The sequence below is a fragment of the Aplidium turbinatum genome, chromosome 12 (genome assembly GCF_918807975.1).
Source record: "Aplidium turbinatum chromosome 12, kaAplTurb1.1, whole genome shotgun sequence".
NCBI lineage: Eukaryota > Metazoa > Chordata > Ascidiacea > Aplousobranchia > Polyclinidae > Aplidium > Aplidium turbinatum.
In genome coordinates this window covers 15,904,427-15,921,854 of record NC_137483.1, presented here as the reverse complement: position 1 = coordinate 15,921,854, position 17,428 = coordinate 15,904,427, and the positions used below count along the sequence as shown (strand labels likewise).

Below are 17,428 nucleotides of genomic sequence, written 5' to 3'. Positions count from 1 at the left end.
CTGTAATCAAAAGTCAATTGAAGTTTTTATATTTGCAGTAATTGGAGTATCTCAATAAACGACAATAGTCACAAAAATACATGGCTGATTCAATCTCAGCAAACAATCTGTACATTTTTAGTGCAAAATTGTTTTTGTTTTTTTCTGTATTAAAAAGCAAATTACGTATGTGGGGATGCAAACAAGACGTTGTATCCTCACTACCTTTTTAAACGTGCTTTGTTTGCTTTCATACAATCGAGTGTGTTATTTTTATAAAGTATGTGGACCTAGGCTATTATTTTACATAAAATAATCTTTTGACTGATTACAAAAGCAAATTTGAGTTCTATGTTTTGATATCCGTTTTTCCAGCCCTTTCCGACAACAGTTTGCCTTATTCAGAGATAGCGTATTGAAAGATTGTCATGTTTATATCAAAACAATAAACAGCTGCATGCCACTACACAACAGAACAAATCTCTTTCCACACTTACAATGAGCTACTGTGGTTTCCACATATTTGATAAATTCCCATCTCATTCTTGAGGTAATGCGCTTCATCATCAAACCATTTTTGAAGATTAAAACTATAGCCTGAAGAGTTAAATGTTTTGTTGCTGGGTATTTTGTAGTTCCAAGACTCCCGAGAACTCTGATTATATTTTATTGTCCTCGATCCATAATCTTCCAAGGACCGCCAGTTAGTGATTGGTCGTGGGTCTGTGGTAGAATCTAACACTAAGCTGCTGGCGACTGACGAAGTTGAGTTTGAATAAAGAGAAAAGGCTGTAGATATTTCTTCAGCTACCGTCGACGAATACGAATAATTATACCTGCAAAACATATTACTTTAGTGAGATCATCAACCGGTCATGCCACTGCTGGTAAATAGTAGCGTTGAAAGGGGTTCAGCGGGTACTTTTGGAACGGCCTTTTTTTGGGGGACCCGGGAAGAAACAAAAACACCGCGTATTTTTTTGGTCCTTTTGTTTTCTTCTAAAGGGTCATGTTTGGGGACCCGGAATAGGCTATCTCATTTGTATCGGGCCATGACGTAATACATCGGGTCTAAACTATCTTCTCAATTGCCCCACTGGCATATGTCTCACGCATATATTTTCATACCATTCTATCTTTTGCTGTTTATATTCAGGTGATAGGCTACCTAATATACTAAATAAGTAAGATAATAAGTTCCAAATAACTACGAAAGGGTTAGGTCAATATATTCATACCGCCCAAAACTCGTTCATTTAAATCATGACAAAGTATATGAGTTTTTATAGTTTTACAACAACAAACCCAATTAACACGTTAACAATAACCAATGTTTTACAAATTTTTGGTAGACCTCTATTTTTCCGCTTTAAATCATAGCCTACTATTCAAATTTAGATCATATCTCTTGTTAATGAAAACCACGTGAAAGCTAATCTTCGTTGCGAAATAAGTTAATCAATAAACGAACCACCAACGCCAAACAAATGCTGTAGAATGCAAAAAAATATTTGAAAAAAATAAAGAACATTTCTAGTTTTGTCAAAATTAACCTGCTTGAACAAATTTTGGTACTCGTCTTCTAAACAGTAGATGCGATTTCATGCAAATAGCAAACATTATCCGAGAACCACGAAAAAACAATGAGATAATAGTTATAGGGCAAAAATGTGTTGAAAAAAAATTCTTTCTCAGAGTTAAAATGTAAAACTATTTCTTTAAATGTACTTTTGTGATTCAACAAACTCCTCACTATAACTTTTAATGGGCTTTTTGTTGAATTACAAACTTGTGCTGCACGCTATTTATCTATCAAAAAGCGATAAAGTGGATTAAAAGAATCAACTTGGTTGTATAAACAACTTGATGGAACGGTGCAATCTTGGTTATGCGTCAATTCAAACCCGATAATTCAAAACGGTCAATTCGAAGCCGATAATTTATTTACGATAAAGACAATAACCCTAACCTTAATCCTTCGTCTTTGAATATCGGGTCTAAATTATCTGCTTTGCATTGTCGGCTTTGAATTGCCGTAATACCTGCAACCCTACATAAGCGAAGTGTGCCGCTTGCGTCCTACTGATGGCATGATCGTATGCAATCCCATTAAGTTTACAAGTGAATAGAAGTCAATAGCCTGCGCAGTGTGCAGGCTAGTTTTTTGAGTCAAGTTGAAGACAAAACAACAATAGCAAAACAAGAATAAAAATGTGAAACGTCATTTTTCAAATTATCATATTTTGCATTCCAGATTATCGCCAAGTTGTCGCCTATTGATCACAGCTTACTGGAGAATGCGATCAATAGGCGACAACTTGGCGATAATCTGGAACGCAAAAAATATAAATCCACAGCTCATTGGAGAATGCGGATTTATATATTGAACGAAGTCTTGTGGTTCGTTGATTTGGTTGATTATTGAAACATTAACCTCGGACTGAAGAAGCCTCTGATCGGTTATTCCTGGTAGTTTCGCATGCTTGTGGAAGCTTTTGACGCAGGGCCGGTAACCGAGATTGACAGAGTAAAGTTTCCGATTGTTGAAGTGTTGTTGCTGGGGAATCACTCCTCCCACTAGATGCCGCTAAATGGAAAGCAGTCGTGAAAATGCGTTGCTCAAGCGCACACCCCGAGAGCCAAAACAGCGCCGCGTGATCTTGAGTCGAGCGTCTAATTAGCCACTGAGCTAACGGGGCGGATAATGGTTGGTTCAACAGACCTTTTTACGTTGTTTACATGTTTTGAAGTTTATAGGTTGAACCATGTCAATGTGTGATCACATCAGCAGCTATATATTGAAGAAAAATCTACTTCTGAGCGCAGATTTAATTTTGATTTAAAATTCAGTCAAATACTCTATTTTATGATGCCTCATAGATGACACGAGAAAAGAACTCCCGGTTTCGACGCAAGTCTGATTTAGGCCTACAATCTGCTTTGGCAAAAGTTTAAGAATAGGCTACTCTAAAAGTTTTGGACAAATGCACGAAGCTTCGTTGCGTGTGGCCTCTTTACAGCTGCTGCATATTTCTCATTAAACACGTTGTGTAGTCCATTTATGTTATGTTAATGAATCTACTCCAGTTCAAGCTAGAACCTCTGGTTGTGGAATTTTTACTTTTAAATTTAAAGTTGCCTCTCAACAGCCAAGAACCATTAAAACATGAAATTAAACAGGTAAGTCGTCAAATAAATTATAACCCAGCTAACTGCACATGTTTGTTAACCTTTGAGAGGAAATCAATTTTGGAAGAACTTTGTAAGAGCAAGACGCGTTCAACTCAGTGAGGAGAGCAATTTTAGCGTTTCAAAAATGTAATAAAAATGTCCGATTACTGTGTCCATCCTAAAACAAGAAAAGTAGCCTAACAAAAATAAAAATGCACGACTTTTCGGTCAAACAAGTAGTGGTGATGATGATGATGGCGTATGAGCGATCTTTCCAGGCTAGATTGGAGGACAGGAAATCATCAGCCACTCAGCAGTCTCGTCGTCCAGGACCCTCAGACCATGCGCACCGTGTGGAGGCCGGTGGGTTAGGCAGTGGTGGATGACATGGTCTGCGGTCTGTTCCGTGGCACCACACTCGCATTCTGATGAAGGAGCCAGGCCCCACTTGTGCATGTCCGAACGAAAGCGGCCGACGCCAGTTCGCAGGCGGTTAAGCCTGACCCACGCAAGCCTTGCGAGGGACATCCCTGGTGGACGGGGATCGGCGTCGGGTATGAAGTCACGGAGCGTGGAGGAGTAGTAGTGATTCAATCGAATAAAAACTTTTCAAAATGGCGAACAAATAGGCTACAACAAGCGATAGTAGAAACTTAATATTTGCAAGTGTGCCATAAATAGCATCCAGAAACCTTCCAAATAGCCTTATGGAATTCTATTTTAACATCCCTTTGCAATATTTGTATATATGACTGTTATCTCACAAGTGAAACAGACTTATTCTACCGCAGCTAGTTAGTCAAAATGGTTCACTGACCTGGTCACCCAGAAAGTGATACAATATTTCAAGCATTTGTCAAAAGAAAAACAACGCTCGATTTCTAATTTTCGTGCGATAACTATATAATTTAACAGCATTTGATGTTATAACGATATAAAATATGTTTACGCTCAGCATCAAAAAACTCTGTCACATACAAATATTATAAAGTCAACAGTAGCGGCCTTAAATTAATATTTAACTCAATTTCGATCATTTTTAATCAACAGTTATTAATAAATGCATGATTGTGTATGTTTAAATGTAATTTCTTTCAACGAAACGAAAAAAATCCCTTCCATGAACGTACTCTCAAACACAGTTTTTTTTACTAATTATGTATTCTAACAAATATGGTTCAGATAAGGCAACTTCCCGGTATTATAAGAAACTTAAAAATATACCAAGAAGGAAATGCCCTCTTCAATAATGTTGCAAATATTTTGTGGTATATAAACCTGGCATGGCCTACCATTTACTCAGAAGCAAAGATTTGAACAACGGAAGAAGGTCGTCAAAAGAACGTCAGGGAACAAAACCAGTGAATTTTTATAACACTCTGAAACATTTTTCATCTCAAGAATGGCACTTCTATTCATTTTTACGTTGATCGCATTTGCCACGTTTGCTAGCTCAGCTAACATTCCAAAAACACCATCAACTTGCGGTTTGCACTTCAACTCTGAATCTGACTACATATCTTCTCTTAACTTTCTGAAAAGTAGATTTCCCGGAAGCAACAGTGATTTGCCTTCAATCGAGGTAAAAACTTCATTTGCGACAACGTTTCAAACATCAATAATAATACCAAAATAACAATGCATCAGACTTTAATTGCTTAAAACATTATTTAACAGAGATAAATTTAGCGCCACTGCTGTTTATGTACTTTTATTTTTGTGTATTTTTTATTCGAATATGGACATTTTATATTCTGCTCAATATTCATAGCTTATTATTTCGAAAAGCCTTTATACTAAGCGGTACTTTTATGTAAGCAATATTTAAACTAATAAGATTTTTTTTAATAGGGCAACAGCATAACTGATGTGGCGTCTGTGAGAGAAATATGGTCGAATTCTGAAGAAGTTGAAATCATTGAAAGAAGCTATAAAACAGCTGGGAGAGTCGTCGTGCAATTGTTTAGACTTTATTCCTGGCTTCAAAGCATGAAACATAAACTAAGGGTAAGAAAACTTAATTTCAATTATCATTTTGACTTGGATTCATTTTTTAGCAATTTTGCAATGCCAAAATCTCAGCGACTTTGACATAGACCATTTCTCAGGCTCATGCACGTTACCTAGTCTATAAGAAACGCAAACAATGCCACATTATGGCTCAAGACAAAACATATTTTGTGCAACCTGTTTCACAATTGAATCAGAAGTCTTTACACCAGAAGTTACTTTTTTTTACATTCTATAGCATCGTTATTTAAAAATGATGTCTTGTATTTACAGGGAAACCCGATGGATTGTAGGCCTAAGCTTAATTTGGATCTTACACGATCTTCTTCAAGTGAGGTAAGAAATTTCATAATTAAAAACTAAAATAAAAAGTTTTATCAATGCTTGCTTCTTGAAATTTTGTCCACAATAAAGTTTAACAAGTCAAATATAATCGTTCTATTTCAAATATTTTAAGAAAAAAAAGGTAGTACCTGCAAACATTTGTCAGATTGACCAAATGATGCAGTTTTGAGGTAAATTAAGAGATAATTTGAAGCTTATTGTTAACTTTCATTTTGAAATAATTCTTCTAAAGTTTTTGGTCTTTCCAAAAGATTTTATTGTGTTTATTTGCTATCACCCAAAATAAAGTATAGGCCTATAGACGTATTTAAATATAGACGTATTTAAATATACAGCAAGTTCGACGTACAGCACGTTTTGTAAAACAAAAACGTAGTCGATTTGTCGACAAAGGTCTATTGGGTGATGATAGACTTTTATCGAAAGATAATTTCAATACAAAAAACAGATTCAAGACTATTGTTTTTACAGACTTGCAACCCGATGTCTTTGAATGAAAGATGCTTTGAAAATTTAAAACGGAATACCATTGTTGCTATGAAAGCGGCACTGAACTGGCCAACAATGGTAAGCAACAGTGGTTCATTTATAACGTGGATTTGATTAACTTGTAGTTCTGCAAGGATCTCAAAATCTGATTTTGTTTAATAAGTTACACATCTTTGTGGGTTTTGCATATTCAGGATTTGAACTCAAAACGTCTTGTACGTTTCGTTAGTTTGATACGGTTATTATATTGCTTTCGATCTTTCTTGAAGAAAAAAAAGAAAAAAAGTACCGGTATATTGAACAATTTATAAAAGAAGCTGTGCATATGTCCATGAAACTTTAGTAGTCTCACATAAACTCAAAAACTTGGTTATACTTACAAAAAATTCTCTCAATCCATACTAAACCATAATATAACTTTTAAAATTGAGTTGTTTCAAAAGTTTGTTAGTTATAGCTTGGCTAGCTCAAGTCCAAAAGTTCACTTTTAAATTATTTGCAGGATATGCATTCACTGAAGAAAGCCATTAAATGTCAGTTTGGAAATCTAATTCATTTGGATTTGAAACCGAAGCGTAGCCAAGCCTGTTTCATTTTCAGTTACTATTTTCAATATCAATTTGACGAGCTCAAGCATGTTGGTGTGTAAGAGAGGTGTTCGCGTGAATTGTCAGGGAGTTGATGTCAATTTGGTGTTGTAAAAACATTTTTAAAACGTTTTTGTTCAGATTGAATTGTTTTAGTTGAATCTAAATCCATTCTATGGCGCTTTCACTTCACAATTATTTAAATATTTATTACAACTTTTATTTATATAATTTATATATTAAAGTCTTTTTGAACTTTTTAGTTTTGTTTTCTAATTTATAAATTTTAACTATTATCGCCATTTGTTTTTGTTTTATTTAATATTCTTAAATTTTTTATTATTTTTGAATAACTTATTTATGCAAAATATATAACCAACTTTTGTACTTATTTTCAGCATGTCACTAAGTTATAACTAATTTCTTTTAAAAAATGCTGCTTTACGTCTATTTTCGTATTTTAGTGAGCATTCGAATTTGAGTGATGAATAATAATGAAACAGAGTTGCCCAACACACATTTGCTGTCGTTTTGAACGTTGTAGGATGTCTGTATTTTATTATACTTAATTTTATCTCTATTTTTATTTACTTTTTTCTGAATCCGCATGGTCACACTGAGCCACACTGAGCGGTCTCCTGCAATTTTTATTTTTCTGAGTCTTTTATGACATCACAACCAAGTTTTTGAATGCAAGACTCTCAAAGTAAAAACTTCGGGAAACTTGTCACTTTTTGAACTTCTTTTGTGTTAAATCGCCCTTGTTGCTCTTGCAAGTATTAATTGTAGGTCTATTTTACTATCGACGAAACAAAAGTTTTCTTTTTTCGCTGTCTTTTCTAGGTTTGGTGGCTGTGCATTTTTGAGATTATGTTTTTCAAACACTGTTTTATTGATGCACATTTTAAACCTTTTGGTTTTGTCATCTTTTCCTTTTGTTGGTGTAAAATTCGTAAGTTTACTTTATCATTCACCACATGTTCGCGCCAGTAATGAAAAATAAATTCAATTGAATTGATTTTCCGCACAAGTTTATCTATGGTCATCAGGCTTGTTTGGGACATTCGATTTTGTTGCGATTAAAAAGCCAGACTTACAGGTAGCCTACGTGGCAGAAAATTATCAAAACAAATCTGATTTCGCGCTCTGGCAATGAAGGGTATTCTATAATGGTTTAAATTTAAAAAGAGGATTCTTTGTTGTTTTCTGTCGAAGCTTGAGACTGCTGCCTTTAGAAAGTTCAATGCGTTCATTTTCAACTTTTACGGAAAAGCCACATCTTTTGACGGAAATTTAACAGCAAAGGAGTTTAGAATATAAAGGCTTCAAGAAAGTGAATATTCTGGAAAATATTTGCTATAATTGAGTAAACTTCTGGATTATTAGTGCTGAAATGTTTAAACGAGCAATAGATTTAAGATCTTTGCTGAGGAATGGAAACAAGTTGAGCCCTTTATCTTTCACCAATATTTTCCCAAAACTTAATTTTTCTTGAACCCCTAACATAATCGACAACTAAAACCACTGAACTGTTTCTACCAGCGGCGCATGGTGATCATTTTTTACCTTATTTCTTACCTGATGTGATAGGATTTCAAGAATCACTGTAAGTCAAGCATGTGTTTGAAACTTTCCAAAAAAAGGAAATACCCTACAAAATGGTCACCGTACATCATTGTCTTCTACCTGGCCGAATTGCTTAGACTAGCTGGATTAATTCAACTTGACAGACATATTTTAATGGTAAACCGGTTTTACACAAACGTTATCATGAATGCGGCAATCAGAAAGAAGTGAACACTGATCGCGACGAAACTTGACGTCTAAGTTCAAAGAAACGTTCAAAAAACGTCATGTTATAACTATAAGACACCTAAGCTCACAGTAAAACATGAGCTGAAACTGGTTTGAATTGAATTTGTCATGGTCAGCAAAAGTTCTTCACTGGAGGACAGGTTTTCATGATATTCTGTAGTTCACAGTCTTTACAACTACTGTGCAGACAAGACCTCAACTGGTTCTGATGATATCTGCTTTGCAGCAATATTTTTTTCTGTGCAAAAGGCAAATACAATGATAGATCCCATTCAATACAGCCCTCCCAATCAACGCTTTTGTATTTTTCCTTCGTTTCTTTTTATTTTAAGTATCTCTTTTAATAGCTTTGCGGCGGCCCACTGGTGATGAACAGTGGTGTAGACCAGTGGTTCTCAACCTTTTAACAGTGGGGGACCGGCAAATTTTTTGAAAACTGTTCGCGGACCAGCAACCAAAGATCGTAGTGAATAGAATGAATATTTGTAACGTTTTGTCAACCAAAGTTGTCGTTGCGCACCATAGTGCAAGGTTTTAGCATATGATTTGTATTCAGGACAAAAATTGGAATAAAACGGCAATCAAATCAACTCAAACAGGAAAATGTCCATTTGCATACAAAATCAATGTCAGTGGGAAATTTGCTACTGTTACGCTGCCAGTATGTGAGGCAAACGAGATATCAAAAAAGTTTCTAAAACAAGTAACTCTGTTTCGGCATCCAGGCGATTTCTTTGCTTTGTTATTAAAGCTAGATATGAAAAAGAATTGTCGTTTCTAAATTTTGTTTCTAAATCTAAATTTAAAAAATTCACATTTTTGCACAATTTTCAACCACATATCAAAAATTTAAGAAAAATGTGAACACATAATGTATTAATGTGTTCACATTTTTCTTAAATTTTTGATGCTTTTGTATCTGCTTTACGAGGATCCCCGATTGACTTTATGTCGATACGGGTTTAAAGTAATCGCCCCTTTTTTTTAATAACATATCAAAAACCCTACTAAAATTTGGCAAGACGCATGAGATCGATCAAACTGGAACATCATTGTACATCGAGGACTGTATCAGCTATGATAGCCTACCTACAGAGAGAGAGTTGAAACAATTACCATCGAATCGATTGTTTTGAAAGTTAGGCTCGAATTCGTTTGCAAGAGATAACCAGAAGTGTGACAATGATGTTTTTCGAATCTGGACTGCAAAGTAGAAGCACAACCTATTGTAATTCAATCAGAGTTTCTTTTTCATGAAGATTAAGGTCGCATGTGTTGACATCATTGATGCATGGATTGTTTATCCAAAAGTTTCCATGTCGAGGATCTTCATGTTACGCAAAATGATCGTCAAAATTGTTAGCCAATTCTTTCAAGTGTTATTTCACAATGCTCAGCACCTCTTTTTACTTTTTTCACCACTCCATTTCACCAGCATTTTCCACAGCAAATCGGCTTGTCTTCATTCCATTCTGAAGCGCTATTTTCCGCATAGCTTAGTCTTTGAAAGACAAGATCTTTGCTTTCTCAAACTCCGGTTCTGGCAAATTTAAATTGCAGGTTTGACTTTATCCCGGAACTTCAAATTTATCCAATTCCAAATTTTCGTCTCCAACGACTTTGAAATTTTTCAAAATCAAGGGCAAAATTTCCTATTTGGTTATGTATTTCTGTGTTTCAAAACTTTTTGAAAACTACACGCAATTTGTCACAAAAACATTATCAACGGCACAGAATTAGGTCATCAAAAAGTTCACCTTTATTATCAAACAATTTTACGTGGAGATGTGTCAGTTTTACAGCTGTGCATGTTTCACAGTGCGATCACAATTTTACAATATCTTAATGACTCCACATTAAAATAAGCTTTGCAGAAAGTAAGATCTTCTGCGGACCGGCAAAAAAGTTACACGGACCGGCACCGGTCCGCGGACCGGCGGTTGAGAACCACTGGATTGTAGACCAGTGGTTCCCAATACGTTTTTAAGGCGACCCATTTAAAAAAAATCAGTTTGGTAAAATCTTGCGACTCAAGAAAATTGTCGTAGTATTTTCAAAGCCATACAAGATTGCGTTGCTAACAAACAACACTACAAGGGCAGTAACTTTTTCCGAAAATAAATATGTTTGTCAAATCATTAATGTGATAGCTGTGCTGGCTTGCTGTCATTGAGTTTTTGAAATGGAGGCATTATTTTGCTAAGGCATAGCCGCATGTCGGCTTTAACTTCCAGCCGGTTTCGGTGTTTAGTTTTCAATGCGCACATGGCGCTAAATTCAATCTCATAAAGCCAAGTTGTTGCAAATGGAATCAGTTTTTGAATCACTAATTTTGAAACTGTGAGATACACTGGGATACACTTTGTACATTGGAAGTCCAAAAGTGGATGTTTGCAGAATCTTGGGGGTATTTGTCTACGACGGACGCAAAAAAAATATGATTTGCTGCTTCTGTCGTTATATCCATAAACTGTTCTGCAACATGGACGGGAAGTTGAGGCAGATCTTTTCCAGAAAATGGATCCGTTATCCAATCATTTTCGCTATTAGGTTTTAGAGATTCTCCATAGCAGTGCACAAACTTTTTGGCAAATTGTTCCAGGTGTCCAGTTATGGTTTGTTTAATATCAACTTCCTTGCCACAAATATATTGCGTTAGCTGAGGAAACATATCGTACTCATCTCCAGTGACATAACTTTTTCAGGGTAGGCTATGAGTTGTTTGTGGCAAGCAGAAACTTTTGCGGCGTGATCAATCACCGTAAAACATGCCGTAAAACCATTGCCTTGCATAGATAAATTTAGAGAATTCAGAGAGTCAAATATATCGGCAAGGTAAGCAACTTTTGCGTTGAAACCTTTTGCAAAAACTTCTCGGCTTATCCCACGCAGTTCTGTTGCCTCAGGAAAACAGCAATCTCCTCCCACAAATTACAAACTCGCTTCAGGACACAACCTCATGACAACCATAGCACTTCTGTGTACAGTAGCAATGCTTGATAATAATCAGAATCCATATCAGTGCACAAAGACGAAAACAAACGCCGATTTGGTGGACTTGCATTGATGGTTTACACACTTCCCAACATCATTCAACACTTTGTGCAGCTCTTGAGTCAGCTTTATTTGCAGCAAGGGCCTCTCTGTGAAGAACGCAATGAGTCCATACAGCACTTGGGGCTTGTCTGATACGTTTTACTTTACTACACCAGACTATGTGTGGCCCAACGCGTGGAAAACTATCATAGTTTGTCCTACATAATGTTCGTGGCATATAGTGCACATTGCAATGTATATCCCGTAATTTTGGCAAGTTAATTTATGCTTGAGACTGAAATTTTTGTTGGGTTTACGTTTAATAGAGGGTTTATATTTAATAATAATAATAACAATTAAATAAAAACGAAAACTGTTAATAGTTCTTGCGCTACGAACATGCTACAAAGCTTTCCAATTTCTCGACATGAAACGCTTCATGACCTGTGTTTATGTTTTCCAGTTTTGTGATTGATCTCTTCACGTTTTAAATTTTTTTTATTGTTATTTTTTCGCCCAAAATACAATACATGTATGCCTGAAAAACAAGCGACTCAAAAAAATAATCAGGCAACCCAACTTTGGGTCGCGATCCATGCTTTGGGAACCACTGGTGGAGAAGAATCATGAAATTTATACTTTGGAACTATTACAGTACTACTGGTACAGACGCAAAAATAATGTTTTGTTCACATTTCCTCATTGTTTGTACCATTGTAAGGCCTAACTGTAAATAATAAACATTGCTATTAAAAAAAATTAATTATTTATGTAAGCCTGCGCAAACCACTAAAAGCTTCATTTCACTTATAAATTCCAAAACCTATTAGAATTCGGCAGAAAAATTTGTAGTTATCGTATTCGTCATAGCCTAGCACATGACTAGGGAACTGTGTTCTGAAAGCTCGTGTAATTCGATATTGCCACAACTAACTCGCAGCATCAGGCTAAAAAAGATCGTTAAAATCTACACAGTGATATAATTGCAAGGATGAACAACCTACATTTGTTATAAAAAAACTTTGTTACAAAGCTATTGCGAATTCGCCACTTTTCCCTAAAAAATAAATATATAGGCTACGTTGCATGTAAACAAAAGTCGATAAATCATCGTTGATAGGCTAGACGTACACTTGTACAGTAGTATGTACGACTGTACGTACACAGTAGGCCTACAGTGTACAACATATATATCAAAAGTATCTTGTTAAAACAGGTGATGTGCTACACTTTGGTTAGCAATACTAAATTGTGCATGATTAGTAACTTGGATTATTTTCGATTCTTAACGGGTTTTGCTGGATAAATACACAAAAACTTCAAAAACAGCCCAGAAATAACATTGCCTCTCATGTATCATATTTTGAACACGACAAAGCTGGAAAACAATGTTTACTGTACGACTTTGGTTTCATGAAAAGAAATTTGAACAAGATGTGGTTGCAATAAGCCTAGCTTGTCTACAAGGAAACACTGGAGCTCTAACGTGTACGTATTTAGTAGAAAAACTCAAATAATGTTTCTCAGCAATAAGGAGCGTGACACAGGCTACAGTAGCCTATAGCGCATAATTTAGTTTTAAAAACTAACTTCATAAAGAAAGAGAAAGAGGTTTTATGCTTTTATCTTTAGAGATTTTATTAAGCCTTCAATTTAATATAGCAAAACACCGTTGTTAGATGGCAACTCCAACGCGCAATTATTGCTCATCATCATGTGAGTATCCCTTGAATTACAATCACACTAAGTGTAAAACATGCCTAAAGAAGCTCATTAAAAAGCATTATTACAATTATTTCTTACCTACATGTTTGGCTAATCAATTATTGAAGATGATAAAAACTACGCAGTTCTCTAACCTGTCCTGCACGAACGAACTGTTGAAACCTGGGAAATCGTCAAGTTGCTATATATCTTATCGTAATCTTAATCCAACAACCACCATAAACCATTTTCAGTCACCACAATTGTACATCTAACTTGAAACAAAAAGAAAGAAAACAGGACACCAACTTCAAGTAAGACGGTAACACCTTCACTAGAATTGGTTGAGAGTTCTAGATTAAAAACAAATTTCTAAAAATCAAGAACTTCTCTCTGCACTTGTCCGCCAAGTGAGTCCTAACTGTTGCAGGAATATCGCATCACCAGTGATAAACCACATAACTCTTTCAGAAGTAGTTCAGTTCAATGCCACAAAGTGGGGTATTTGAACAAATGTTTTTTGTCAAAGTGAAAGCCTTCACAAAATGTAATAAATATTTCGAACCAAAGTGCATTCGTCGTAGATGACGACCGATAGGGCCGAAGGTCTCTCGTTTTACTACCACGTGCGTTGTCGATAACTAGCCAACACTAAGCTTAGCCAACACTAAAAAGCTATGCGTGAGAAGCTTAAATTTTGTGAGTGATCCAAGACAAGCTTTTCTATCTGGAATAGGCCTACTCGCAAGCTTACTAATAAAACAATTAGAAGTAACCTGTACAACCAAAGGCCATGCAGCCTGTTAGGAATTTTAGGCCCTTTCTGATTAGTTAGATTCTTGTGCGTTTCTTTTTTGTTTCAATCACATGAAGAAGCAAAGTGGCTTGGAGTTTCCAACGAAACGAACTTTTTTACTCAAAGACTTGGTTTAATTTTGAACAACTCTTGCACAAAGTAGCTCGATCTTTATCAAAATACAATACAACAAAATTTTTAGCAATTTGTAGATAGAAAATTACCGCATCATACAGCTAGAGTAAATTAGTCTATCAACACAAGAAAAAAAAAACTTTTAAAAATTTTAATAGCATAGACCAAAAGTCTACCTTGGTGGTTTTGTGTTAATTGAAACGTTTGAAAGGACGCTGTTGTAATTTTGAATTATGAATCTCATTTCATCCAAAGTGGCTTGGCCAAACAGATTGCCAATTTTCCTTCCACACTTTTCATCAAACAAACAAATCTGGCATTCTGAAGCTGTTGTTGAATCAAGCGGAGTTGCATTTGAGCTAAAATAAAAGCTTATTGTGAGAAATTTGATTAATTCTTTCACAAAGCCGGCCTTCAAAATAAACCTGTTTTCACTCGGCATACACCTGGAGTCCTGGACCCTACTTTAGATTCTTCAATGTTATTAAATTATTTACATTGCAAAAGAACCCGTGTCTAAACCGTTTTTTGACAAAATATGCAAATGAAGACGGAAGCCTACGGTAGATATGAAGACTGTAGGCTATTATCTGTCACGATATCGACATTAAATCTTGTATTTTTTATCAAATTGACACTCAAATGACTAACAATAATGCCTATGATCAATTCAAAATGTTCTAAGATTGCATGCACCTAATGAAATAATAAATTGTGTTAACATAATTAGATGATCTTATTTTTATCTTACCGTTTATCTAAACAGGAATCATACTCTAGCATTCCGGGGGGAAGAAGAACACATTTATGCTGCAAGGTACCCCTGAAAAGTTGTATGCCAACTAATGAGAACATAGAAAATCCTAAAAGGCTAAGAAGCATTGCGTCTTTGAGAGCCTTTGTCGATGCAAGAAGAGCAGATACAATCATGCGAAGACCTGAACAAGCAATTTTGAATAAAAGTTTATCTCAAAATCAACACCATTCTGATTCAGCACCAAAATCAACAGTTTGTAGCTTTTTGCTTCTTGCTAAAAGTTCCAGAGCAACATTTACGCCAACACAAATTGTTATTAGAGTGCTACAATTTTAAGAGTTGTTAATCCTTTCAGCGTTTAAATAAACATAGAGTGTCTGAAACTTGTGATGCAATACAACAAAAATTACGAATTTCAATTGTAGAGAGTGGCAGTAGAAAAAGAATGAAACTATTGAATTTTGGGAAACAAAAGCGAGGAAGAAAAACACAAGATAGAGTGGCAGAAGAAATTTAAACAGTCCGGATAAAAAAAAAGAACGTTGCTGACAGACGACTGCAATCTTCACCGGCAATCATAGAAGAAGAGGAAGAAGAAGAATTGTGGGGGGCTAATACAGAAGAACAAAAGTACATCTCAAGCAAGCTTTGAACAAATCTTGCAGAGCATTTTTCAAGTTTAGTTTATTTTAAAAGAGTTCTTTAAAAATAATACCAACCTGGTATTACAGACACAGTTTTGAAAACTCGGAGAACTCGAAGAGCTCGTAGAAACGTTAAGCTGCCAAGAGGCGAGTCCTCTTGGCCATTCATACCTTCTGAAGACGATTGAGCTACAATCACTAAAACGTACCTTTAAAAAAATAATGTTCAGCTTATGATTCAAAAATAAAATAGTAGCAGAGTGAAACACTACTTAACATAAAAAAGTTCATCTAGGGAAAAAACATACAATAACACAAAATGTTGCTTTTGAAAAATTGTCTGAAAAAATTCTGAAAAAAATGTTTGAAAACGCAATTTTTGCCTGTCTCATTTGGTTGTCTGATAGTCTACAGTAGTGACAGAATATTACCCACAACCAGATACCACGCTTTGCAAGAGTTTGATATTTTCAGTAACAAATTATTTGTTTTGTTGTAGTGGGGACCCATGAGCTATTAAAATACATTTTGGTCCATGGTGCAGTGTAAAGAAAAGTGCCGACCACTGTGCTGAGATGTCGTGCAATATTTTTTTTTTCCTTTTGTGCTTTGGCTATGTTGTAGTCGGTAAATTATAGAATGATTAAATATTTTAAACTTTAGTCTAAAGCAGCTATGTCCAACCAGCGACCGCCGGCCGTATGCGGTCCGCTTGAAAGATTTGTGCGGCCTTGTCATAACTTTTGTATTCAATTTTATGTTGAAGTGAAAGTAAAGTGTGTTTCAATTTGTTTTGGTAAATTTTTTGCAGGATCCAAATTGGCAAACCCTCAATACGTTCGATACTCATTTGAGCCTAAGTTATTTTCTTTACCATGTCTGATTGGTGATGTTTGTCGGACTGCAGCTAAATGCTACGAAACAGCAGACTGTGATTTTGTCACTCAAGAATAACATCAGGGAAATTAAAGTTGAAATATTTTGATGAAAAAAAAACAATGACAGCTGATTCATTTGCATAATGTTTCATTTTAAAAGGATTTGACATTGCAATTTTTTTAAACCGGTTACAGCTACTGCCTTTTTAAGACACCAACAGAAATTTTGGCCCAGAGATGTATTTAGGTTAGACGTAGCTGCTTTAGAATAATGTGATAAAAGTATGCAAACTTCAATTCACAAATTATTTTAGCATTAAATTGTATCTTACGCAGCAAGTATAACTACAAAATCCAACCAATTCCACGCGTCTCTTAAATAACTGAAAGGATGAAATATGAACCCACGTCCAACTATCTTCACCAAAGCTTCAACGGTATATATTGCCGTAAAAATATGTCTAAAAGCAAATAAAGTACTTGTTAGATTTTAGACTAACAGGCCACCTTGTAGGCTGACTTTATAAGCCAACTAAGTGATTTCTACCACTTTACTAGAACTTACAACTCGAAAATACTAAAGAACGAATTTTTTTAGAGTATTACGTTTGCCAAATTCTCAATAGTTTTGCATAACCGATGTAGCATCTTTACGGCGACATTCTTTTCTGTTGTTTTTTTTTTCAGTGTTTAAATATTTTATATCAGAAAACTTATTTTGGAGAAAATATTTAATCCATAATTTCTTTGATGAAAGTGGATGGAAAAGTTATAAATCATTTAAGATGCTAATTTTATCGGAACAAAAACATGAGACAAAACCTAACAAAACATAATCATAAGTGTAAACGTTCTTTTGACATTCTCACACTTTTGTAGTTTGCAAGAAATACAGCACACCTTTTGAATAGAAGAAAGATTTATCAAACGGAAATGGAAAGAATTAATATTTATTTGTCCAACTTACTCGACGTATTTCTCCGCCCATTCCGCTTTTTCATTTCCATTTATCATCATGATGAGGCAGTTTACAAGAATCGTAGTGATCACCAGCCCGTTGAACCATGTAGTTTAGTGGTTAA

At 35.3% G+C, this 17,428-nt stretch overlaps 1 protein-coding gene across 1 annotated transcript in view; it reads right to left on the bottom strand.

The window, feature by feature from the left end:
- Positions 1 to 17,378, bottom strand: part of LOC145780618 (sodium channel protein type 4 subunit alpha B-like) — a 67,262-nt gene extending 49,884 nt beyond the window's left edge. The window contains exons 1-5 of the mRNA XM_082592244.1: positions 17,314 to 17,378; positions 16,679 to 16,807; positions 15,544 to 15,677; positions 14,819 to 15,005; positions 477 to 815 (exon numbers count right to left, since the gene is read on the bottom strand). Of these exons, the coding sequence (XP_082448370.1) occupies positions 477 to 815; positions 14,819 to 15,005; positions 15,544 to 15,677; positions 16,679 to 16,807; positions 17,314 to 17,363 (839 nt within the window). The 5' untranslated portion in view covers positions 17,364 to 17,378. The remainder of the gene's footprint in view (positions 1 to 476; positions 816 to 14,818; positions 15,006 to 15,543; positions 15,678 to 16,678; positions 16,808 to 17,313) is intronic.
- Positions 17,379 to 17,428: the final 50 nt, after the last annotated feature.